At 40.8% G+C, this 25,406-nt stretch overlaps 1 protein-coding gene across 1 annotated transcript in view; it reads left to right on the top strand.

Moving 5' to 3' along the window:
* Nucleotides 1-25,406, top strand: part of LOC126195401 (uncharacterized) — a 152,931-nt gene that overhangs the window by 4,091 nt on the left and 123,434 nt on the right. The window contains exons 2-3 of the mRNA XM_049933994.1: nucleotides 2,066-2,235; nucleotides 13,937-14,142. Of these exons, the coding sequence (XP_049789951.1) occupies nucleotides 2,066-2,235; nucleotides 13,937-14,142 (376 nt within the window). The remainder of the gene's footprint in view (nucleotides 1-2,065; nucleotides 2,236-13,936; nucleotides 14,143-25,406) is intronic.

The raw sequence follows: 25,406 nt of genomic DNA on the forward strand, positions 1-25,406 counted from the left end.
CAGATTCTAACATACAATTCAACAAAACTTGATGTTTTAATTTCACATAATGGGCATATAATTAGTGAAACTGAACAGTTCAAATTTCTAGGTGTTCAGAATGGTAGTAAACTGTCGTGGAAAGCCCATGTTCAGGATCTTGTTCAAAGGCTTAATGCTGCCATTTTTACTTTTCGAGCGGTATCTGAAGTAAGTGATGGTTTAACACAAAAATTAGTCTACTTTGCTTATTTTGATTCACTTATGTCATATGGTATTTTATTTTGGGTTAGCTCTTCTCATTCATTCTCACAGGATATTTTTAGCTCAAACGGGCAGTTCGGGCAATAAGTGGTGTAAGTTCGTGAACCTCTTTTAGACACCTGTTCACTAGTCTGCGGATTCTGACATTCGCTCCTCAATATATACGTTCTTTACTGTGATTTCTTGTTAATAATATCAGCTTATTCCCAAGAGTTAGCAGCTTTCACTCATCTAATACTAGGCAGAAATCCAGTCTGCATTCGGATCACACTTCTTTTTGTGCAGAAAAGTGTGCTGTATACTGCTGCATCCATCTTCAATAAGCTACCACAAGAATTCAAAAATCTTAGCAGTAATCCTCGCATTTTCAAATCAAAACTGAAGAGTTTCCCTCACGGGGCACTCCTAATCTGGAAGAGTTCCTTGAAAAATTAAGCTGATTCCTATGTTATATTGTTGATTGGGTTTACTTTAACTAATGGCATGACTTTTTATGGGTTCATAAACATTTTATTTTATCTGTTATTACTTTAATGTTATAATTTCATGTACTGACACATTCCATGACCTTGGAAATTTGCTCCTCAAATTTGGTCATATGGAACTAGACGTGTAAATAAATAATACAAAAAATATTGAACTCTGTGAAATGATAGACTGGATATGTTGATCCTAATTTCCTTACAGACCTCATTCTACAAAAGTCTAATACCGTGTATTTCAGCTATCCATGTTTTATGTGAATAAAATCATGTACAAATGTCTAAAACAAAAGTTACAATTGGCGATTATATATATTTACAAACTTCTAGCATGCTGGAATAGCTGTGAGTCAGCAACTTCTGTTAATCAGTACAATGAAAAACCAGTCCAAAGTTGCAAATGTTACTTTTTATGTACTCAGTGACTAGTTTCAGGGCCGAGATTCATTTCAAATCATTGTAACATAATGGTATTGCCAGATATATGAAAACCATGTCAAAAATGTGCAACAAACAGGTACAGTGCATAGGGATAATAATCTGAATGAAAATGTAAAATCTGCACCTTTGGACTGGTTTTTCATTTTACTGGGGATTATGTATCTTTACAAAGAGGTCCTTTACCTACATCAGATGTACTGGTGGAAACTGGGATAATGTTGACAACAACAAGGAATAAGTACATATGTATTGCAATGTTTGGAAACTGTTGATTCTTTTTTCAGTATCCAATGAAATATCACAATTCGTATCAGATATGCAAATGTGAACTGATGTTGTGTGTTAACTATCTATTACAGTATTTTATCAAACTGCTAAGTTACATATAATAATTTTTTCCTAATGTGGGGCCACAGTCATAATATATTTCTTTAAAATCAGTACCTCCATTAGACTGTTGTTTATTTACAGTGTTACATTTACACTTACATGATCACGATTTTGGCTTCAAAGTGCCATTAACAAGTGTTTTCTGAAAGCAGGTGCTTTCAATAATTTTATCTTCAGCCATTTGATGCGAAGCACATCAGCAAATGCTTAGCTAGGCTGACATTTAATAATTTTTTCATAATGTGGGGCCACAGCCATAATATATTTCGGCTTCAAAGTGCCATTATCAAGTGTTTTCTGAAAGTAGAAAACACTTGATAAGGGCACTTTGAAGCCGTAATCGTGATCGTGTAAGTGTAAATGTAACACTGTAAATAAACAACAGTCTAATGGCGGTACTGCCTTTAAAGGAGTGCTAAGTTACAGTTCTTTTCATTCCACTTACTATTGTAGATGTTTTTGGATGAAAACCTTCTTCACATGCCTACACCCAGATTGTCATTTTTCAGGTCATATCTCAGCTGTCATCACCAATGAAGAAATCAAAGTCATGTGTCAGTTCACCAGACAGTCCATTAGTGAATGACATTATACCTATGGAATTGGGTACACTCAAACAAACATCTGAAGTAAAAATTTGCATGGATTCTGCAAAGAAGAAGAAGAAAAGGCTTAAGAAGTATTGAATTTTCCCTTTAATAGCTTAATTTAGCATTTTAAGTGTTCATATATTCACAGTTTTAATTCTAAATTGTAACTGTAACTGCTATTCTGAGAGTTAAGATATAGCAAATGCATACTCTGTAGTTGCCCTTTGCTAGTGGAGCTTTGCAGTGACAAATTGTTTACACATAACTACTCTTGGTATCAGAACAGGTCCCAGATATCAGCTAAAGCTAGACTGTTGCAGGACACATTTTAAGAGTGTTACCTGTGGTTGCTTATGTCTCATACTGCAACTACGCTATGCAGGGTGTAGTAGAACACTGCTGTACTGTTGTTAGCTGCTAGTTTTCCATTTCCATTCATCAGTGAAGCAGTGGAAATATTAAATGCATAAATACTTAATTACTTAAACACTCTAATCTTACATTCATTGTTCATGAATGAAATTAACGGCAAAGTCAATAGAATTGTTCTGTTTGTAATGAATGCTGATAGTCTAAATTTATCCAACAATCTCCCACTAGAAAGAATAGTTAGTTCCATTAATTCTTGGGGCTCATGTGTAACTGACTCAAAATTTTTTTGAGGCTACCCACTACGCTGGTCCATTATTTCTCTCCTGTGTCAATCGATTTCAGAGTAGCAGTTACACCCAGCATTCTTGTTATTTGTTGTATATATTCTAATTGTGACTGCTGATACCAGATTTGCCACCTATGACCTCATGCAGTACAATGTAAGTAATTGTCCAATGTCTTTAACAAATACCATCCCTTTTTCTAGTTAGTGTTTTCCACAAGTTCTTTACCTCTCTGATTCTGCAGAGAAATTCAGTTTTCAAATTATGACCTATATTTTATACTAGTAGACTTTCTTTGATGAGGGATTCCATTTTTCTTTCTGCTAGTCAACTTTTTGTGTTATCCTTTGTCCTTCTAAGGTAAGAAAATTCTCTCCTTTTGCTTACCAAGTGGCCCCCAATTTTTATTTTGTGGTTATTGTTGATTACATTTCTACTTGCGATCCACGGTACTTTGGTTTTTCTACTTAATAGACCATTCATTCCATTCACCACATCTTGTAATTCTTCTTGTTTTCAGAGGGCATAGCAATATAATCTGTGAATCTGGTCATTAATAACCTTTCACCATGCATTTTAGTCCTTTTAGTTCCTCTGTTGCTTCTTAGATATATACCTTGAACAGTAGAGGAGAAAGATTGCTTCCTTTCCTTAAGTCCAATTTAATCCCTTGATTCTTGCGTTTTTTCCTTTATTGAATACCTATTCTTCTGAGAATTTCAAGCACTTTGTAAGTAGCCCATTCAGCAAAGGCCAAAAGAAGTTGAATAGGGGGAAACATTTGTGTAGTTGCAAAATTTTGTACTGCAGTAGGAGTGAATGCCATGAACAGAATACAAGAAATCCTGATTGGTGTGTGTGTGTGTGTGTGTGTGTGTGTGTGTGTGTGTGTAGGGGGATAGGATTGTTTCAAAGTTACTTTTTATGTTTTTCTTGAATAATGTGAAAACTGCAGTTTCTAGCGAAAATGTTTTTCAGTACAAAATTAAGCTAATTTAAATATCCTTCAAAAAAATGTCATATTCATGTTTTTTTCTAGGACTTAAAATTTCCATGTGGATGAGGATGGACTATTCACAGATTATTGAAAATAGTATTTTAATGGTACAAAATGAATATTTATTGTTTAATGAAGTAGACTGAAAACATTAATGTGTGTTCCTCATCTAAGTGCGTTAAAGTCATATTAAAAGATAAATTGTGTTCTGGGAGTGAACAGGGTATAGTGGGGGGGGGGGGGGGGGGGGTAATGGAGGGTAGAAGCTTGAGGGAAGGTAGGATGCCAGATTGTTGTCAGTGGAGTTATATTGTCTATTTGCTTAAGAGAACTGGACAAGTTAAGAGAACTGGACAAGAGAGGCTGGGGAGCTATTGTCTGTTTTCAAAATGAAAAGAGAACAGCATGTGTGACGATGGAAGCTGCCTTTCCTGGTAGAGCTCCACAGCTACTGTACAGGATGATTAAGAATCAGTTTCCTCTCCAGTAGAGGAAAAAGTGTGCAGAGATTTATGTCTGCACACTGTCATCAGTGATTAAAAAAGGCACTGCAGAAGAGTTGATGTAACTTCATGAAACACCCTGTAGTTGGTTTTTGTGACATAGTGGGTTAGAGAGAGTGAAGTATTGTCTGCTCGCTCTTCAGTTTATGAACTTATGAAGGAGGGAAGTGCATAAACACAGTATGGGGAACTACAGTCCCTCACATCTTCACGCTTCTACCCCCATGGATCTCTGCTCACTGTTACACCTTCTCACCACTCACCAAGAAATAACTCGAACACAATTTATCCTTTAATATGGCTCTGATGCTCTTAGGTGTGGTACACACATTTAGTATTTGTTCTTAAGCCACTTGATTTCACAATAAGCATTTATATGATGCCTTTAAATCACTATTTTTTAATGATCTATGATTTTTCCATCCTCCACAATGCAAACATTATTAGTTCTAAATTAGTTTTCATATTATTCAAGAAAACAATAAAAAGTAACATGCAGAGCTCCCCCCCCAACTGCACGATCACAACCCACCAGTAAGGATTTTTAGTACATTGTTCGTGACACTCCCTCTGATCACTGTACAAAAATTTGTGACTTGTAATTTTCCTTCATTAAGTGGACAAAAAACTGTATGTGGTTGAGCACTTTCACTATGTCGAAAAATCCTGTGAAAGGTTCTTCATATTTATTATGTCTTATGTCCAAGCATAACATCAGAACTGCCTCTTTGGTGCATTTACTTTTTCCTAAGATAGACTGATTGTCCTCCAACACATCCCCAATTTTTCTTTCTTTCTTCTGTGTATTATTTTTTCAGCAACTTGTATTTTTGAATTGTCAGGCTGACTGTATGATAATTCTCACAATTATTTGCCCTTGCTGTCTTTGAATTATGTGACTGGTATTCTTCTGCAAATTCAGTGCTATGTCTATAGTTTCATATACAATACAAACTAACTTGAATAATCCCTTATTTATCAGTTGCCCCAATGATTTTAGAAATTCTAAAGGAATGTTATGTATTTCTGTCTTGTTAGCTAGCAGGGCTTCTGAATCTCTGCCAAATTCTGGCTGTAGAGTCTACACTGGATAAGGTGGCTGATGCGCAGTGACCAATTTTCGTGCAAAGGGCTGGGCGAATTCATTCATTTGTTTGGAAGGAGAGACTGACACTGTTTGCCATCTTTTGGCAGGTCAGCTATTTGGTTTTTACAGGAACTGATTGGTAAAAAAAATCATTTTTGTGATACCTACAACTTTATATGCATAGGTTGGAATTTAAATAGTGGCAACACTGCTGTGGAGACACTATGAAATGGAATCTACTATTGTCACTGATAGCACACGTTGTTGACATAACTACCTTACCTCCGAGCAAATGGACTCGCCTGTCCCATGTCACTGGTGTGCGCACAATTGAGGGAAAAACAGTCACTTGTGAGTGAGCGGTCTAATGTAACGGTGTCAGTATGTTTACGAAACAGGAACAACCGAGTTGGATCAAGATTGAATATGCCAGAGGTCATACAGCACGACAGTGTCATCAAGGTCTTCAAGAGGCATGTGGGGAATCGGCATTGCTGTACACTAAGCGAGGTGGTGCAGTGGTTAGCACACTGGACTTGCATTCGGGAGGACGATGGTTCAATCCTGCGTCCGGCCATCCCAATACAGGTTTTCCGAGATTTCCCTAGATCACTTCAGCCAAATGCCGGGATGGTACCTTTGAAAGGGCTCGACCGATTTCCTTCCCCATCCTCCCCTAATCCGAGCTTGTGCTCCGTCTCAAATGACGTTATTGCCGACGGGTCGTTAAACACTAGTCTCCTCCTCCTCCTCCTCCTCCTCCTCCTCCATTACCGTACAGAACTGTGGCACGTTGTGTAAAAGCCTTCAACGAAGGTCGGCAAAATTTGGCAGACATGCATCAGGCAGGTTGTCCTAGCATATCTGGAGAAGAAGTGCATGCTGTTGCTGCGTTAGTGGACAGTGATTGATGCCATACGATTTGTGAGCTTGCCCACAAAACTGGATTAGCACATACGACTGTGCTTCGCATCCTGAAGGAACACCTGAGCTTGTGAAAAATTGCATCATGAAGGTTTTTGCATGACTTGACAGAAATGCAGAAATGGATGCTCAGATGCACTTGGAGTGCCATGAGCGCAAACGAGAGGCTTTCTCATACCGTATCGTAACACTGGATGAGACATGGGCCACATCGTATGAGCCAAAACTGAAACGCCAATCTGATGAATGGCGTCATTATGGGTCGCCCCGAAAGTCGAAAGTGTGCCAGAGCCCCAGTATGGTGAAAGTTCTGGTGATTTTCGTGTATGACTGTGATGGTGTTATCCTAACACACTACGTTCCTTCAAGGCAGACGATCAATGCACAGTATTACTGTTCGTTTTTGGAGCATCACCTGCGACCAACTTTGCGAAAGAAGCGGCGACATTTTCTGCGTAACGCATCCATCATTTTGCTTGACAATGTGCAGGTGCATATAGCACAGGTTGTGGCTGCTCTGTTTACTTGATGGGACTGGGAAGTACTGTACCACCCACCATACTGCCCAGACTTAAGTCTTTGTGACTTTGATTTGATTCTGAAGATGAAGGAACCACTTTGTGGCATTCGCTTCAGAACTGTTCCAGAGGTTCGACAGGCACTAGACCGCTCCATTCACACCATCAACAGAACAGGCTCTGCTAACGGTATACTACACCTTCCACATTGATGGCAACGGGTTCTACACAATGCTGGTGACTACTTTGAAGGACAGTAACATGTGCAAACATGTAACTCTTTTGTATCGGCTGTGAATAAATAGTTGCCACTATTTAAGTTCCAACCCTCGTATCAGGCTTATGATGGTGCGGCCAACATTTTTTTAATGGTCATAGTTATTATGATATTTACACGGAAGTAAGACACTGCACAATATTCAAAACAGTTTGCAATGAAAAATAGAGGTTGCTATGATTTTTTGTTTGTTGCATATTACATGATATGTTGCTGCATATGAAATTTAGGTAAGATACTGAATTTTTCATTAGACTTGAGTTGAGGTCTGTATCAGTCACCAATATGGAGAAAGTTGATCTGATGTAGCACGCTGATTTGCGATCACACTACACCAGTGATAAAGCCAGAGTGAAATATCCAAGCCAGCCGGAGTGGCCGGGCGGTTCTAGGCACTACAGTCTGGAGCCGAGCGACTGCTCCGGTCGCAGGTTCGAATCCTGCCTCTGGCGTGGATGTGTGTGATGTCCTTAGGTTAGGTAGGTTTAATTAGTTCTAAGTTCTAGGCGACTGATGACCTCAGAAGTTAAGTCTCATAGTGCTCAGAGCCATTTTTTGAAGTATCCAAAACATTCCTCATATGTTATAAATGGTTTGAGGTACCGAAATGGGATTTTGGCAAATGATAGTTCACAAAGGGGAGAGTATTTTGTCGTATGCTTATTATGTAAAACTTCATTATATACTGTGTTATGCCACTAACTTCAGATCTTTTCAGTGAAAGCATGTAACTTTTAGGAGCCATCGATAGCTAGTGAAATGAGAAATTCTATGGGTTTTTGAGCAACATGAGTGAAGATATTACACGTTTATTTTGTACCGAGGATGTGCTTTTTCATAAGCTATTGAACATAGTTTTCCCCGGTTCCCCACTTAAGCCATGGTTTCAGAATTCTCTTTCAATTGCATCAGCACAACATATTATTGAGGTGTTACTGTGTCAACTCTGCTGCATTTTGGCAAAAGAAGCAATTTGTTTTAACATGTAAACAAGAGCAATGTCTAGGTTTTACTCAAAATTCGCCACTCTTGACGCTTCTCTGAAAGCTACAAACGGTTAACTAGCCAAGCGAAAATAAATTGCCGCACTTTTAGTAGATTCTTTTTAGATACTAACTAAAGCAGATGTTGTAGTAGATCTTTCTGAGTGGTCGCCACAGAAGTGTAGGTGTGGAGGTGCTCTATTAAATATTTACAAAAAAATGCGAGTGTAGGCTTCAGTTTAGAATGGCACTTCCCCTCCAGCGCTCAGCATTTTCCCTATAGCGTCTGGCCATAACCCCACCACTACGACTCTTCCTGCACATGCCCTGCAGACTGCACATGTACCAGCCACGGTATTCCGCGCAGACTCTAACACTATATCCCTGTGTCCTCCAAATCAAATCTTCTTTTTTCTTTTGTCACGTAAGCTACTAGCTCCCTCTTGTACTGGGCCTCGTACTATTCTTTTGAACTTTCGCTCTATTCTTCAAATTTGAGAGGAGCTCCTTTACACACAAAATGTTGATACCTTTGCTTTCAAATTATTTTGAATTTTTTATGTACTGAATCTCTACTTGATGGGACTATTTTCATTCTGATTCCTTTGCATATTTTCTGCAGCATTTTCATGCAGCATTTTCATTTAATTTCTTTACACTTTGTATTGATTTTATTTCTAAGTAACATATTCACTGAGTTCTCTTTTTTCTTTAACAATTTAGTATTGTGTTCTTTCATCAATTGAAGTACCGTATATTGTTGATTATCCACAGTTTTTTGTGCAGTTACCATTCTTACTTAAGGTGAGGTGTGGTTAATTGCACAGTTAAATTCATGAAGTTCGACTTCAAATGGGCATACAGCCTTTGTTTATACAGCTATATCAATTTATTTTCTTGGACTGTGGTAATGAGGCTGTCCATTTTTGAAATACATATTCAGTAGTTGGTTTTCCTTCAAATTTGCTGCTGATAATATACCTTACCTCACTAAAGTGGCATAAGTCTACAATATAACCTGTGAAAGTTCTTTTTTTTAGTTGACAATAATACTGTAAAAAGTGTCCAGTAGTACATACTCTGACATTTATTTTTCTGTTTGAAGCTCCAGAGTTGGATTACAATTTTTTGAGTTCCTCATGTGCTTGCTGTGTCATAATGCTTGTGGACCTCAAGAAAATATGTAACATCAAAACCAAGATTTATTGTGTCAAAGAACATATTTTAATGATGTACCGTAGAAAACAGTCTTTCATCATCAGGATAATATGTTGACAAAGGGTAAAGATGTTCATCTTTCACATAATACAGCTTACAATACAGGGGGAAATTACAAGTGATAGCAAATTTTGTTGTTTTAAACACTACGATGATGAACAGACTAGCAGTAGTTTTACTAAATAATAAATGACAACCAAATGTACTGAAACACACATTACTGCACATTATAATTTAAAAAAATCAGTATTAAAGGTCTTGTCCTCCCTTCTTTATACTCTGGGGTATGGAAAAATATTTTTATCATCACTCTTTTCTACTGAGCGAATGTCTTCTCTAGGAAGGGTCTCGAATATGGTTTGGCTATTGATTGCTGAAGATTTTCTCCAAAACATAAAAGTGGAGTCACCTGCATCAAAATTGAGCGCTCTCCTCGCATAGTATCATATTTGGGTTTTGCCAACATATTTCTTTACTGCCCAGTCATCCGTAGTTAACTCCCCTGAAGCTTTCAAAGCTGAATCATTCCCTTGTTCTACTCTTTCTTCACAGCTTCCAGTGTCAGTGTTTCCTCTTCCTCCTCTTATGCAAACTTTCCTCCAGTAGATCATTGCAGTAGTTCTCATTGGAATCTCCGAAGCTGTGTGTCTGAGTCTGATGAACTTTTATATCAATTTCTGTTTTTAGGGTTTATGTGAGAAACTGCAACTTCTTACTAGTTGTCCTATTAGTCTCATTTTTTTTAGTAATTTCTGAACTTTTCGGCCTTGTTTCAACTTTTCAGTTGTACAATAAGTGATTGATACTTGTGAAACGGGCTTTGGGTCCTCTGCTTTCCAAAATTGAAGGGGTTTAGGATTGAACATGTCCTCTGAAATCACATTCTTTTTGAGTGGGTAAATTCATACTTTTTGAAACGCTGTCTGGATAACGGATAGGTCTAAATTCACCCACTCACAGCTTAAGATATTAATAAATTCTTTCTTGGGTAGCTTTTGGCCAATTTGATGTTTTTACCACTTAATGAGCTCTATGTCCGTGGCAGTTTTTACGTATTTCATCCCACACAAGTCCAGTAGCTGGAGAAGATGGACTCGATTAGGAGGCAAAATTAAACCGTACTATTTTCATGCCTTGTGATTTCTATCCCCTTCAAAGATGCATGTTTCTATGCCCATCAAAAGCTGATTCTTCAGAAGCTTGCCAGTCATTCCATATGAATTTTCCTTTAAATAGTACTAATGGAGGGAGTTTCTGTTTGCGGATACATTATACAAAACAGAAATAGTATCCCATCCTGGAGAATGTCTTGTTCTTGAGTAAGGTAATTCCCTATCATCCACAACTTTACTTTTTGAAGGATCTCTAACAAATCCTCTCTCATCTAGTTTGAAAATCATAATTGGTGTATTTTCAAGGCCAAGAGTAACTTCAAGGATGTTGAAATGTGGATAGATAATGAATGGATCCACACAATTTTTTCTGCAAATTTCAATGCTTTGGAATTTTTTCACCTGCATCTAAGTGATTACTCTGCTATTCACAATAAAGTGCCTGGCAAAGTGTCCAATGAACCACCTTCAAGCTGTCTCTCTACCGTTCCACTCTCGAATGGTGCACGGAAAAAACGAACACTTAAATTTTTCTTTGTGAGCCCTGATCATTTCTCCCTATGTAGGTGGGTGCCAAAAGAATGTTCTCACAATCAGAGGAGAAAACTGGTGATTGAAATTTGATGAGAAGATCCTGTTGCAGTGAAAAATGCCTTTGTTTTAATGATTGCCACTCCATTTTATGTATCATGTCTGTGGCACTATCTCCCCTATTTTGTGACAGTACAAAATGAGCTGCCCGTTTTTGAACTTTTTCGATGTCATCCACCAGTCCCACCTGATGTGGATCCCAAACTACACAGCAATACCCCAGAATAGGGTGGACAAGTGTGGTGTAAGCAGTCTCTTTAGTAGACCTGTTGCGTCTTCTAAGTGTGCTGCCAGTGAATCACAGTCTTTGGTTTTCTCTAACCACAACATTGTCTATGTGATCATTCCAATTTAGGTTATTTGTAATTGTAATCCCTAAGTATTTAGTTGAATTTACAGCCTTAAGATTTGTGTGACTTATTGTGTAATTGAAATTTAGCTGATTTCTTTTAGTACTCATGTGAATAACTTCACAGTTTCCTTTATACAGGGTCGATTGCCACTTTTCGCACCATACAGCTATCTTATCTAAATCATTTTGCAATTTGTTTTGGTCATCTGATGACTTTACAAGATAGCAAATGACAGCATCATCTGCAAACAATCTAATAAGGCTACTCAGATTGTCTCCTATGTCGTTAATATAGATCAGGAACAATAGAAGGCCGGTAACACTTCCTTGGGGAACGCTGGATATTAATTCTGTTTTACTTGATGGCTTTCCATCTGTTACTAAGAACTGTGACCTTTCTGACAGGAAATCATGAATTCAGTCGCACAGGTGAGGCAATATTCCATAGGCACGAGTTTCGTTAGAAGACGCTTGTGAGGAACGGTGTCAAAAGCCTTATGAAAATCTAAAAATATGGAATCAATTTGACATCCCCTGTCGATAGCACTCATTACTTCATGAGTATAAAGAGCTAGTTGTGTTTCACAAGAACGAAGTTTTCTGAATCGATGCTATGTCTCAATAAATCGTTTTCTTCGAGCCAATTCATAATGTTCGAATAGAGTATTTGTTCCAAAACCTTACTGCAAATCGATGTTATTGATATGGGCCTGTAATTCAGCGGATTGCTCCTATTACCCTTTTTGGGTATTGGTGTGACTTGAGCAATTTTCCAATCTTTGGATACGGAACTTTCTGTGAGCGAGTGGTTGTATGTAATTGCTAAGTATGGAGCTATTGTATCAGCATACTCTGAAAGGAGCCTGACTGGTATACAGTCTGGACCAGAGGCCTTGCCTTTATCAAGTGATGAAAGCTGCATGCTACACCGAGGATATCTACTTCTATGTTTCTCATCTTGGCAGTTGTTCTTGATTGAACTTCAGGGATATTTATTTTGTCTTGTTTGTTGAAGGAGATTCGGAAAATCATGTTTAATAACTCTGCTTTAGCAGCACTGTCATCAGTGACTTCACCGTTGTTATCGCGCTGTGAAGGTATTGATTGTGTCTTGCCATTGATGTGCCTTATGTATGACCAGAATCTCTCTGGGTTCTCTGCCAGATTCCGAGACAGAGTTTCATTGTGGAAATTATTAAAAGCATCTCACATTGAAGTATGTGCTATATTTCAAACTCTTGCAAAACTTTACCAATCTTTGGGATTTTTCGTTCTTTTAAATTTTGCATCTGTATATAAATTATTGTGTTTCATGAACACATAAGCCAATCACAGCTTGGTTTCTCTTTTGTGAATGGCGTGGGGTGCATGCCCCCCTTTGCAGGGCCGCCTGCGTTGCCACTTGCGCCACCTCCACCAGTCAGCCTGCATGCTATTTGTTCATTTCTTTTGTCAGTTGACTTGACTGAATTGAGTTATCGAGTAGTTGTACTTTCCTATGTAGCATGCACGTCTGCATCATCGTATTTTATACATTTCTGTCTGGCATGCAGATAGCTAACACATACCTACGAGAAAAGTCATGGGCATTCTAATAATCTCAATATGTTGTTCTGTCTGGAATTTGTTCGTGGAAAAGCACGAATATTCTACTGTTTTCTTGTACAGAGAACCTTTGATACGTAGTGTTGTAAATACAGACTATTTGCCAAATAGGAAGCTAGTTTACATTCAGAAGCAGAACTTTTTTATATCTTAAGATGGCTTTGTCTTGTATATGTGAATAATCAGTTTTATTTAAACTTTCTTAAACTTTGCATGTGACTTGATTATTTTTTATTATGGTAAAAGTAAAGGTAGCTCAAGATATCTTTGCCCCCCTCCTTGAGGTATTTCTGTATCAGCCACTACTACTTAGTAGTAGTAGTACAGGGTAGCCATGTCTCTGCAATATCCTTCTCCCAGGAGTGCTAGTTCTGCAGCATCACAGGAGAGCTTCTATGAAGTTTGGAAGGTAGGAGACAAGGTACTGGCAGAAGGAAAGCTGTGAGGATGGGGCGTGACTCATGCTTGGTTAGCTCAGTCGGTAGAGCACTTGCCCTTGAAAGGCAAAGGTCCCCAGTTCGAGTCTTGGTCTGGCACACAGTTTTAATCTGCCAGGAAGTTTCATATCAGCGCAGAGTGAAAATTTCATTCTGGAAGTACAGGGTACCATTGACCATGCACCAAACTGTGGCTTGTGGAGTATGTATGTCGGTGTAGATGTACATGTAGATATAAATGTAGATATAGTTCACTACATGATCATGCGGTGGCAGCTCTGTATGACATATTTCATGGAAACTATGAACTAATTGTGCACTTGCCCTGAAAGTGCACTTACCCTATTTTACCTTACATTAATGCACAGCCGTATGCACATCCATTTTTCTCACACTCTGATGGCGAGTTCAGTGGGAGGAACTCTGCTGTGGGAAAGTACTCTCTTCTACGCAATACTGAAACTGAAATTTATTGCCTTTGCAAATATGTGGCACTTGGTACTGTAAGATTCCATTCAAACCTTTCACAGGAATGGTTTGGCGAGTAGATTACGGCAGCTGCTTGTACGCCGGAAGTCATCTATACGCATGTGGCAGTATCAGCAGTGCCTGGCGGAAAAGCGTCATGCTAAGTACAGAGCAGTACAGTTCCTCGTGACTGCTGTTTGGACTGAGTTGAGTCGTACCATCATCAGATGCAGAAGGCATTTGCAGTCTCCTGATGCCAGAACATGTGGTAAATATATTTATGTTACCTTGGCAGAGAGCATATTATATTACTGAGCATACCATAAAGAAAGTGTTATTACATAACTGACTGGAAACTATATCTGACACACACACACACACACACACACACACACACACACACACACACACATATAACTGCAGTCTCTTTTAGCTGAAGCCACCCTGCTAGCAACATGTATGATGGGAGTGAAAACTGGATGGAGGTAAGGAGGAGGTGGAGCAGGCAGGGGGAGGTATAGCAGGGTAGGGGTGGCGGATAGTGAAGTGATGCTGGGAAGTCCACAAGAACGAGTTGGAGAGAGGGTAGGGCAGCTAGGTGCAGTTGGGAGGCTAAATAGAGGAAAGGGGAGAGGTTGGGGGGGGGGGGGGGGTTGTAGTAGAAAAGGAGAAGAGTAAAAAGACTGGGAGCATTGGTAGAATGAGGGCTCTGTAGTGCTGGAATAGGAACAGGCTAGGGTCTGGATGGGTGAAAAAAATGACTAATGAAGGTTGAGGCCAGAAAGCTTATGGGAACGTAGGATATATTGCAGGGAGAGTTCCCACCTGCACAATTCACAAAAGCTACATCTTTCAGCTGGACGGTGAGACTTTGGGAGGTTGTGGGAGATTGGAAAATAAAGCACGGGAGATTTGCTTTTGTACGAGATTGGACGATAATTACAGTCTGTGAAGGTCTCAGTGAGGCCCTCGGTATATTTTGAGAGGGACTGTTCGTCACTGCAGATGCGACAACCACAGGAGACTGGGCCATATGGAAGGGACTTCTTGGTATGGAACTGGTGGCATCTGTCGAAGTGGAGATATTGCTGGTGGTTAGTAGGTTTGATATGGACAGAGGTACTTATGTAGCCATCTTTGAGATGGAGATCAACATCTAGGAAGGTGGTTTGTTGGATTGAGTAGGATCAGGTGAAGCAAATGGGGGAGAAGCTGTTGAGGTTCTGGAGGAATGTGGATAAGGTATTCTCACCCTCGATCAAGGTTGCAAAGATGTCATCAGTGAATCTGAATCAGGTGAGGGGTTTAGGATTCTGGGTGTTGGGAAGGATTTCTCTAGACAGCCAATGAATAGGTTGGCATAGACTGGTGCTTTGCGGGTGCCCATAGCTGTACCCTGGATTTGTTTGTAGGTAATACCTTCAAAGGAGAAGTTATTGTGGGTGGGGATATAGTTGGTCATGGTGACTAGGAGGGAGGTTGTTGGTTTGGAATCCGTTGGGAGTTTGGAAAGTTTGCCACTCCCATCACGCAACATTGCTGTTGCTTGCAGTGTGGCTTCAGTTGCCAGAACTGCAGTCATGCGCATGTGAATCGCATTTACGCGCATGCGCATGTGTGCATCCCGCGTTTTTCGTTTTCGTAATACTGTTACATTCCATCCTGGGCTTTCCATTGTTTGATTTTTGTCTGATGGCTTTTCGTCGTCCTACCCCAGTGCTCCTGTCCTTTGTTACCATTTTCTAATGCATTACTATACTCAGTGTCTGTCCTCCTCTCTCTTCTTTCCTGTGTTTCTCTTGTCACCGTACAAACCGCACTGCGCGCTCTACCCACGAGCCACACTATAAACCATCCCAGCTGTGCACGATAGACAGCTACAAGAGGTGGCGCAGTGGTTAGCACACAGGACTCGCATTCAGGAGGACGAGGGTTCAATCCCACGTCCGGCCATCCTGATTTAGGTTTTCCATGATTTCCCTAAATTGCTCCAGCAAATGCCAGGATGGTTCCTTTGAAAGGGCACGGCCGACTTCCTTCCCCATCCTTCCCTAATCCGATGAGACTGATGACCCCGCTGTTTGGTCTCTTCCTCCAAACAACCCAAACCACCCCAACCCAAGACAACACTGATTGTTCGTGTCCACTAATTTCACCTGATCTAGTCACATCTGCTGTCCGCCTTCTTCACACTTACCCACCCTCAAACTTGCTGCCCACAGTGAAAAGTTTTTTTTATTATTTATATTTTATCTTTGATCTCATTATGACTTCACACCGGTTTTAGGGAGTGTTCGTCTTTCGCTACTATCGATTCCCTCAGATTTCATCTTGTTCCCCCCTTTTTTATCTGTTTCTTCTTTCTCGTGATTTTTCCTATGTATTTGGGTGTATTTTTGTGAATACTTTTGGATGTAATTCAACATTATTTATGTAATGTTTCACATTTTTTCTACCACCAAACTGTTCCTGCATTTTGCTTGGCTCATGGAATCCCCTCATATGGCCTTACCATCAAATTACCCATCTCCGAGTGCCACCCATCCTTCCACAATGACCTCCATCTGTTCAGATTCCACAAATCCTCCCCCCCCCCCCTTGCAAAACTGTATCAACCAAGCCCAAACATTCTTGCAATACCTTCTCTCCATCTGTAAAATTCTCCTGCTGTGAAATCCTAAATTCCTGGAACCTATGACACACATTGAAACTCTTGCTCTCCAGGGACTAGAGCAAAATGCACAATACCACCTCAAAAAGCTCTCCATCCTGCTCATTTCCTACTCCTGCCTTCGAGTACCACTGTCCACCACTTCTACAACCACCTCCAAATCTCCCTCAAGTCCCCTCATAGCTGACAAACCCTGTCTCACAGACCTCCTACACTTACCCCACCCTCCAAAACTCACTCCTACCACCACACAGAATCCACACAGAATTCCATAAACCCAGTCATGAATTTTTCCTCCAGAAACCTTAACCCCACAGAAATCTCAGTCCTTTTCAAAGGCCTCACTATTTGCCCCACTCCCAAATTCAGTCATGCAGGTCTTGTTAAAGACCTTCTCTCCTTCTCCCGGTCCCTGCAGTGGAAACACTTTTTCACCACCAACCATACCAATCAGGCTCAACCAGACACCAATGTTGAACACTGCCTGACTCAGTTCACTCCTGCATCCAACTGTGATCCACCCCCACTGCCTCCAATATTGTCCCCTGTTAACTTTCCAGAATTTCTTAACCATGAACCTTGCCTCACCATCATTCCCCAAATCCTTCAACATGTAAGCTGACCTTACATCTGCAGAAAGAACTGCAGTCCACCATCTAAAGACTGATCCTGACCTTATGATCCTACCTATGGACAAAGGCTCCACCACTGTTGTTTTGAATCTTAAGGATTACCTGGCAGTAGGACTCCGCCAGGTGCCAGATACATCCACTTACAAACCTTGCCACAGTGACTCTATTGCAGAAATCCAGCAGGACCTCCAGTCTCTCCTCAAATCCTTAGGCCCATCCCAGAACCTCTTCCTGGAGCCCATCTCTCTCCTCAGCCCTAGCACCCCCTGGCACTCTTACCTTCTACATGCTTCCTAAAGTCCATAAACCCAACCATCCAGGATGCCCCAATGTGGCCGGCTACTGTGCCCCCACTGAGAGAATCTCTGTTCTCGTAGACCAACACCTTCAGCCTATTACCCGGAACCTACCCTCCTATATAAAAGATACCAACCATTTCATCCACCAACTCTCCAGAGTTCCTTTCCCTTTCCACACAATGCCCTGCTTATCACTGTTGATGCCACCTCCCTTTACACTAATGTGGCCTTACTGCTGTTGAACTCTACCTTTCCAAATGCCTGACAGATTCCAAACCAACAACCCTATTTCTAGTCGCCATTACCAGTTGTCCTCATCCACAATTACTTCTCCTTTGAAGGCATTATCTACAAACAAATCTGGGGTATGGCTATGGGTACTGGCATGGCACCATTCTTTGCCAACCTGTTTGTTGACCATGTAGAGGAATCCTTAAACACCCAGAATCCTAAACCCCTCACCTGGTTCAGATTCATTGATGAAATCTTTGCGATCTGGATCGAGGGTGAGGACACACTATCCACATTCCTCCAGAATCTCAGCAGCTTCTCCCCCATTTGATTCACTTGGTCCTACTCAGTCCAACAAACCACACCTTCCTAGATGTTGACCTCCACCTCAAAGATGGCTACATCAGTACCTCTGTGCATATCGAACCAAACCTACTAACCACCAGCAATACCTCCACTTTGACAGCTGCCACCTCTTTTCATACCAAGAACTCCCTTCCATACAGCCTAACTACCCATGGTTGTTGCATCTGCAATGACGAGCGGTACCTCTTGAAATATGCCAAGGATGTCATTGAGGCCTTCACAGACTGTAATTATCCTCCAGCCTTGTACAAAAACAAGTCTCCTGTGCCTTATCTTTCCAGTCTACCATAACCTCCCAAAGTTTTACTATCCAGACACAGAGGAGCATTCCCCTCGTAACTCGGTACCATCCAGAACTGGAGCAACTGAATTACATTCTCTGCCAGGGCTTTGACTACCTCTTATCGTGCCCTGAAATGAGAAATGTCTTGTCCGCTATCCTTTCCACCCCTTCCACGGTGGTATTCCACCATCCACTGAATCTACACAATATACTTGTCCGCACCTACACAATCCCTGCTCACAACCTCTTACCTCATGGCTCATATCTCTATAACAGACCTAGATGCAAGACCTGTCCCATACATCATCCTACCACTACCTACTCCAGTCCGGTCACAAATATCCCAAATACCATCATAGGCAGGGCTGCCTGTGAAAACAATCAAGTAATATACAAGCTAAGCTGCAACTACTGTGCTGGAGTCTATGTGGGCATGACAACCAACAAGCTGTCTGTCTGGTGAATGGCCACTGACAAACTGTAGCCAAGAAACAAGTGAACTACCCTGTTGCTGAGCATGCTGTGCAACATGACATCCTTCATTTCAATGACTGCTTCATAGCCTATATCATGTGGAAACTGTATCCATCTTTTTAAAAAGTATTGGGATGTTTCACTGGGCAGAAACATGTTGATGTTGCAAAAGTGTTGCATATGAGTTAGAAGAAATCAATACTCTTATCAAATTAAGTATATACTTATCGCTGTAATTCATTACTACAGCTGTAATATTCTAGATGTATGCTCTAAGTCCTCTAGTACAAACACATTTATTTCGTCCTGTATAAAGGAAGAATTCCACACACGTTCTTGTTGTTAGACCTTATCATGAATATGGTACTCAGTGATGGGGAATGGATGAAGTAGGGGATGTTGCTCCTTGTTAATTACCATCCAGTGTTAGTTTTAGAGAATATCTGCAAATGTTGTGACCCTACTTCTTCAACCATTCAGCATACTCTGCCACTTATGCCCTATGGCTATTTCAAAATGATATCATTTGTTATTATGTGTGCTATCTCCTTTTCGCCATTCTTTGCTTAATCATGAAACATTACAAGGGCTTAAACACTGATTCCAAGGTCACTTTCAGCAATTTCGTTTCTAATATTGCCTGGAAATTTTAAAAGAAACTTTCTAGAAAATAACTGTTAAAGAGTATACTAGAGTCATCAGTCATTTCATAATATAATGTAATCCAACTCTTGTCATGCAAATTGAACCATAGTTCTTGGAAACAGCAGTATAGATAAGTTTCATATGCCTATCTGCACTGCAAATTTATAATTTAAATCATTTAGTTAATGCTTTGAGACTGAGGCACTTGGATACTAACATTTCATAAGGTTATGTCTAAAATAAACAAAAAAATCGATCTCTGAATTAAAAAATTATTTGTGAAATGCAAACTGGTATAAGATGCACTGCACACTTATGATAAATGAAAAAGTTATCTAATTTGTAAAATAAAATTAAATTTGACCCTCAAACCTAAGAGAAGACTGTGCTTATGATCATGTGAAACTAATGATTGCAGGTTAAATCATCACATCACAAACTGTACTGTAAAATTTTAGGCAAAGTCATCAGAAGATTAAAATACATGTGCTTTTGAGAAAAAGTAAACTTCTCTATTAACAAGATATGAACTACAGTGATGAGCCATTGTTGTTAATGCTAGAAATTACCAGGTATTTAGATAAGCAATATCATTTTATTACTTAGCACAATGACAACTACAGTACTACCGTGAAGACAATATACAGTCAGAAAAAGGGGACAAAGAAAACAGGGAAAAGTACATATAAAAAAAAAACAAAGAGAGAGAGAAAAGTACATATAAAAATTAAAGAGAAAAAAAAATAAAAGTTTAATTATTAAACTGTCATTACATGAACACACCCCACTCCCTCAATTTAAAAATTTCATTAAGTGCAGGGTGTCCCTTGTAAAACTGTTATGCTTGACATGCTGGTTTATCATCTCTAATAGAATTGCTTGTGAAGGGGCAACACTGTCTCGAAAACTGGCTACACTGAATTTTATTTGAAAGCTGAGTGCAGGTAAACACATGCTCTTTATGTTACAGTTATCTATTCATTTTTAGGTTAGGTCATTGGTACTATAATCTCAGGTGTGAGGCATACCAGATTTATGTGAGACACCTTGCATCTGCAAATTTCACTACTGCCATTTTGGACACAGTTTGCTGAACTGTACACTTCTAGTTGCTTTTGTGAAATTATATCCCACTTTTTCCTCTGAGCTGATTTATGGAACATTCAGATGTCTGTTGTTATACAGCTGATGTATGAAACTGTATTTAATATCCACATGCTTCAGCTGACTATATTCCCACTTCTTTAATAGATACATACGTGACTGATTACCTTCATAAACTGTTGGACTGTTTGTTGATATTTTAAATTCTTCAAGAAGATTCTTCAACCATGGAGTGTCTGTTGTATCTGTTGCCAAAGCATTATATTCTGCTTCTGTTGAAGATTGTGAAACAAATGTCTGTCTCCCTAAGGCCCAACAAACAGTATTTCCAAAAACCTGCAGTATGTACCATGTTGTACATATGTCTTCTTCACTTCCTCGGTCAGGATCAGCACAGCAGAGAAGAGCATTTCAATTTCCCTTTTTATAACCCAGACCAACACAAGTTTTTCTTCAATATACCAAAGAATCTGTTTCAAACCTTTCCAGCAGTATTCTGTTGGTTTATTTTGGTGATTATTAAAATAGTTAACTGATGTACTTAACGTCTGGTCTTGTAGCTGCCATGACAGTCTATCTGTTAATTCATTGCATGATTTATTTCCACTGTGTCATCACAAACATCTTCAATGGGTTTGGCTTCCATTGGTGTTTTATGGGGTTTACAGTCTTCCAAGTTGTATCTTTTCTTCTTCTTTATATCAGTGATTTTGCTTTTATGTTTTCCAGCAATTAGAATATCAGCCACATATGGCAGCAAATAAGTATTATAATCATCAGTGCTCTCAGCGTAGAGGCACTGTCAACTTTGGATCGTCGAAACCCAATTTCCTTCATAAAATTGTTAAATGTAGAGTTCCAAGTTCTTGGTGCCTGCTTCAGTTCATGTAAAGCTTTATTGAGTTTGCATACCAGTCCTTCCTTAATCTCTACACTTTGAGGAACTTCCATTTCTCCAGTCAAACAATGGAAAATCCGGGATGGAATGTAACGATACCAGAGAAGGAAAGTTGATACTCACCATATAGCGGAGATGCTGAATCGCGATAGGCACAACAAAAAGATGCACACAATTAAAGCTTTTGGCCAGTAAGGCCTTTGTCAGCAGTAGACACACATAAACGTGCGCGCTCGCGCGCGCACACACACACACACACACACACACACACACACACACACACACACACACACACACACACGTAAATGCAACTTGCACACACATCTGCAGCATCAGAGAGCTGAAACCACACTGCGAACAGCAGCACCAGTGCCTGATGGGAGTGGTGACTGTGGTGGGGAGGGAGAGGGATAGTGTGGTGGGAGTGGCAGATAGTCAAGTGTTGCAGTTTAGACAGATGGCAGGAGAGAAGGTGCGGAGGACAGCTACAGGGTGGACAGCTACAGGGTGGTCCGCTTGTTTCTTGGCCACAGTTTGTCGGTGGCCGTTCGTGCGGACAGACAGCTTGTTGATTGTCATGCCTACATAGAGTGCAGCACAGAGGTTGCAGCTTAGCTTGTAAATCACATGACTGGTTTCACAGGTAGCCCTGACTTTGATGGGATAGGTGATGTTAGTGACCAGACTGGAGTAGGTGGTGGTAGGAGGATTGCAGGGGTATTGCAGGGGTATGAGCCATGAGGTAAGGGATTGGGGAGTAAATTGTGTAGGTTCGATGGACGGCGGAATGCCACCGTAGGAGGTGTGGGAAGGATAGTGGGCAGGACATTTCTCATTTCAGGGCATGACGAGAGGTAATTGAAATCCTGGTGGACAATGTATTCAGTTGCTCCACTCCCAGATGGTACTGAGTTACGAGGGAAATGCTCCTTTGTGGCCGGACTGTGGAACTTTGGGAGGCGGTGGGAGACTGGGAAGATAAGGGTTGGGAGATTTGTTTTTGTACAAGGATTGGAGGATAATTATGGTCAGTGAAGGTTTCAGTGAGACCCTTGGTATATTTTGAGAGGGACTGCTGGTCACTGCAGATACGACGACCTTGGGTGGGTGAGGATATAGTTGGTCATGGAGACTAGGAAGGAGGTTGTTGGTTTGGAATCCATAGGGCGTCTGGAGGGTAGCGTTTGATAGCAGTAGGGCCATGGGCATTATGAATGTTGGTGTACAGGGAGGTGGCATCAATAGTGACGAGCAGGGCACCGTGTGGTAAAGGGACAGGAACTGTGGATAGTTGGTCGAGGAAATGGTTGGTATCTTTTATATAGGAGGATAGGTTCTGGGTAATAGGTTTAGGGTGTTGGTATACGAGAGCAGAGATTCTCTCAGTGGGGGCACAGTAACCGGCCACAATGGGGCGTCCTGGGTGGTTGGGTTTATGGACTTTAGGAAGCATGTAGACGGTGGGAGTGCGGGGAGTGGTAGGGGTAATTAGAGACATGGATTCTGGGGAGAGGTTCTGGGATGGGCCTAAGGATTTGAGCAGTGACTGGAAATCCTGCTGGATTACTGGAATGGGATCAATGTGGCATGGTTTGTTGGTGGAAGTATCTGACAGCTGATGGAGTCCTTCTGCCACATAATCCTTGCGGTTCAAAACAACGGTGGTGGAGCCTTCGTCAGCAGGTAGGATTATAAGGTCAGGATCTGTTTTTAGATGGTGGACTACGGTTCTTTCTGCAGATTTAAGGTTAGTTTGCATGTTGAGTGATTTGGGGAATGATGTTGAGGCAAGGTTCGAGGTTAAGAAATTCTGGAAAGTTAACAGGGGGTGGTTTGGTGGCAGTGGGGGTGGATCACGGACGGATGGAGGAGTGAACTGAGTTAGGCAAGGTTCAATATTGGTCTTTGGTTTAGTCTGATTGGTCGGGTTGGTGGCGAAAAAGTGTTTCCACTATAGGGACAGGGAGGAAGAGAAGGTCTTTAACTAGTCCTGCATGGTTGAATTTGGGAGTGGGACAAAAGGTGAGGCCTTTGGAAAGGACTGATATTTCTGTGGGACTAAGGCTTCTGGAGGAAATGTTCATAATTGTGTTGCAGGTCTGTTTAGGTTCTGGGTTCTGTGTGATGGTGGGAGGGAGTTTTGGAGGGTGGGGTAAGTGTAGTAGGTCGGCGAGACAGGGTTTGTCAGCTATGAGGGGGTGTGGGGGAGGTTTGGAGATTGTTGTAGAAGTGGTGGGCAGTGGTACTCCGAGGCGGGAGTAGGATGGAGAGCTTTTTGAGGTGGAGTTGTGCCTGTTGCTCAAGTTCCTGCAGGGCAAGTGTTTCAATGTGAGTTATGGGTTCCATGAATTTGGGATTACATAGCAGGAGAATTTTGTGGATGGAGAGAAGGTATTGCAAGGAGGATTGGGCTTGGTTGATATGGTTTTGCAGGACTATGTTAGTGAGGGCTAAAGATTGGCAGAATCTGAACAGGTGGAGGTCATTATGGAAGGAGGGGTGGCAACCAGGGATGGGTAATTTGATGGTAAGGCCATTGGGGGGGATTTCATGAGCCAAGCAACAACGTACAGCCTCCTCCTTATCCCCACCCAGTCGCCACTCCCATCATGCACTGGTGCTGCTGTTCGCAGTGTGGTTTCAGCTCTCTGAGACTGCAGATGTGTGTGCAAGATGCATTTACGTGTGTGTGTATGTGTGTGTGTGTGTGTGTGTGTGTGTGTGTGTGTGTGTGTCTCTGTGTGTGTCTGTGTCTGTCTACTGCTGACAAAGGCCTTAACCCTCCGACAGTCGCACACGTATCTGTGAGATACATGACCTACTTTTTCTCTGATATTACCGCAATGAACAGTGGTAACGGTTTGCTGGCCCACGACATCTTGTGTCATACCTTTCTTATTGCTTCACAGGAATTTCAGTCTTATCCCGATACTGACAAGGTCATAAATGATTCAGGTGTGGGAACGTGTACTGCCTGTATCTCTCAGATACAGCGCGCCTACTCGGGTAACGCTTTGTCACCGCTAATGACTGCAGCTGTTGCATTGTTTGCAGCATACGCAAGTCGGCAGTTGCATTGTTGTCTTCTAAACGAAGCAACGTTTTGTTGTAGCTACGTGTACTCTCTTTCAAAATGAGTAAATGATATGATCTAGAAAATCCTAAGAATTTGGAAGAAGTACATCGCCTTCTTCTCGACGACGAGGTATCCATTGAAGATGAAGATGATCTTGCAGAAACTGATTCAGAAACTGAAGATATACTCGAAACACGAACTGTAGACTCAGACACAGATCATGAATTTGATGAAGAGGAAAATAATGAAGCGCAGGAAACTGATGAACATTTCTATTTTGGTGAGTAGGAAAGACAATAAATATGCTTTCAGATGTAATAATAACAATATCTAATAATGGTGTAATGTACTTATTTTAGGTAAGGATGGAACTAAATGGAGGAAAGTTCCTTGGAAAGCAACACACATAATATACTAACCAAACTGCCTGGGGTAGTTGGAGACGCAAAGAAAATGGTAACTGAAATTGACTGCTGGAGCCTATTCATCAGTAATGATATCCTAGATCTAATTGTGGTCATCACTAACAGGCGTATAGCTGATCTAAAAGGAAACTATGCTCGCGAGAGTGACTGCAAGGACACAGACACAATCGAAATAAAAGCCTTTCTTGGCTTGTTATACCTTGCTGGTGTGTTCCGTGGTGGGCGACAGAATGTTCACGACTTCTGGACAGCAGATGACCTTGGTCTGAATATTTTTAGAATGAACATGTCCTAAAAACGTTTCCTGTTCCTAATAAGATGTGTTCATTTTGATGGTGGAGCCACAAGAAAAGAACGGCACAAGACATACAAATTAGCAGCCGTGAGGGAAATGTTCACCATGTGTTTGAATAAATGCAAGACACATT

The sequence above is a fragment of the Schistocerca nitens genome, chromosome 7, assembly GCF_023898315.1.
Source record: "Schistocerca nitens isolate TAMUIC-IGC-003100 chromosome 7, iqSchNite1.1, whole genome shotgun sequence".
Lineage (NCBI taxonomy): Eukaryota > Metazoa > Arthropoda > Insecta > Orthoptera > Acrididae > Schistocerca > Schistocerca nitens.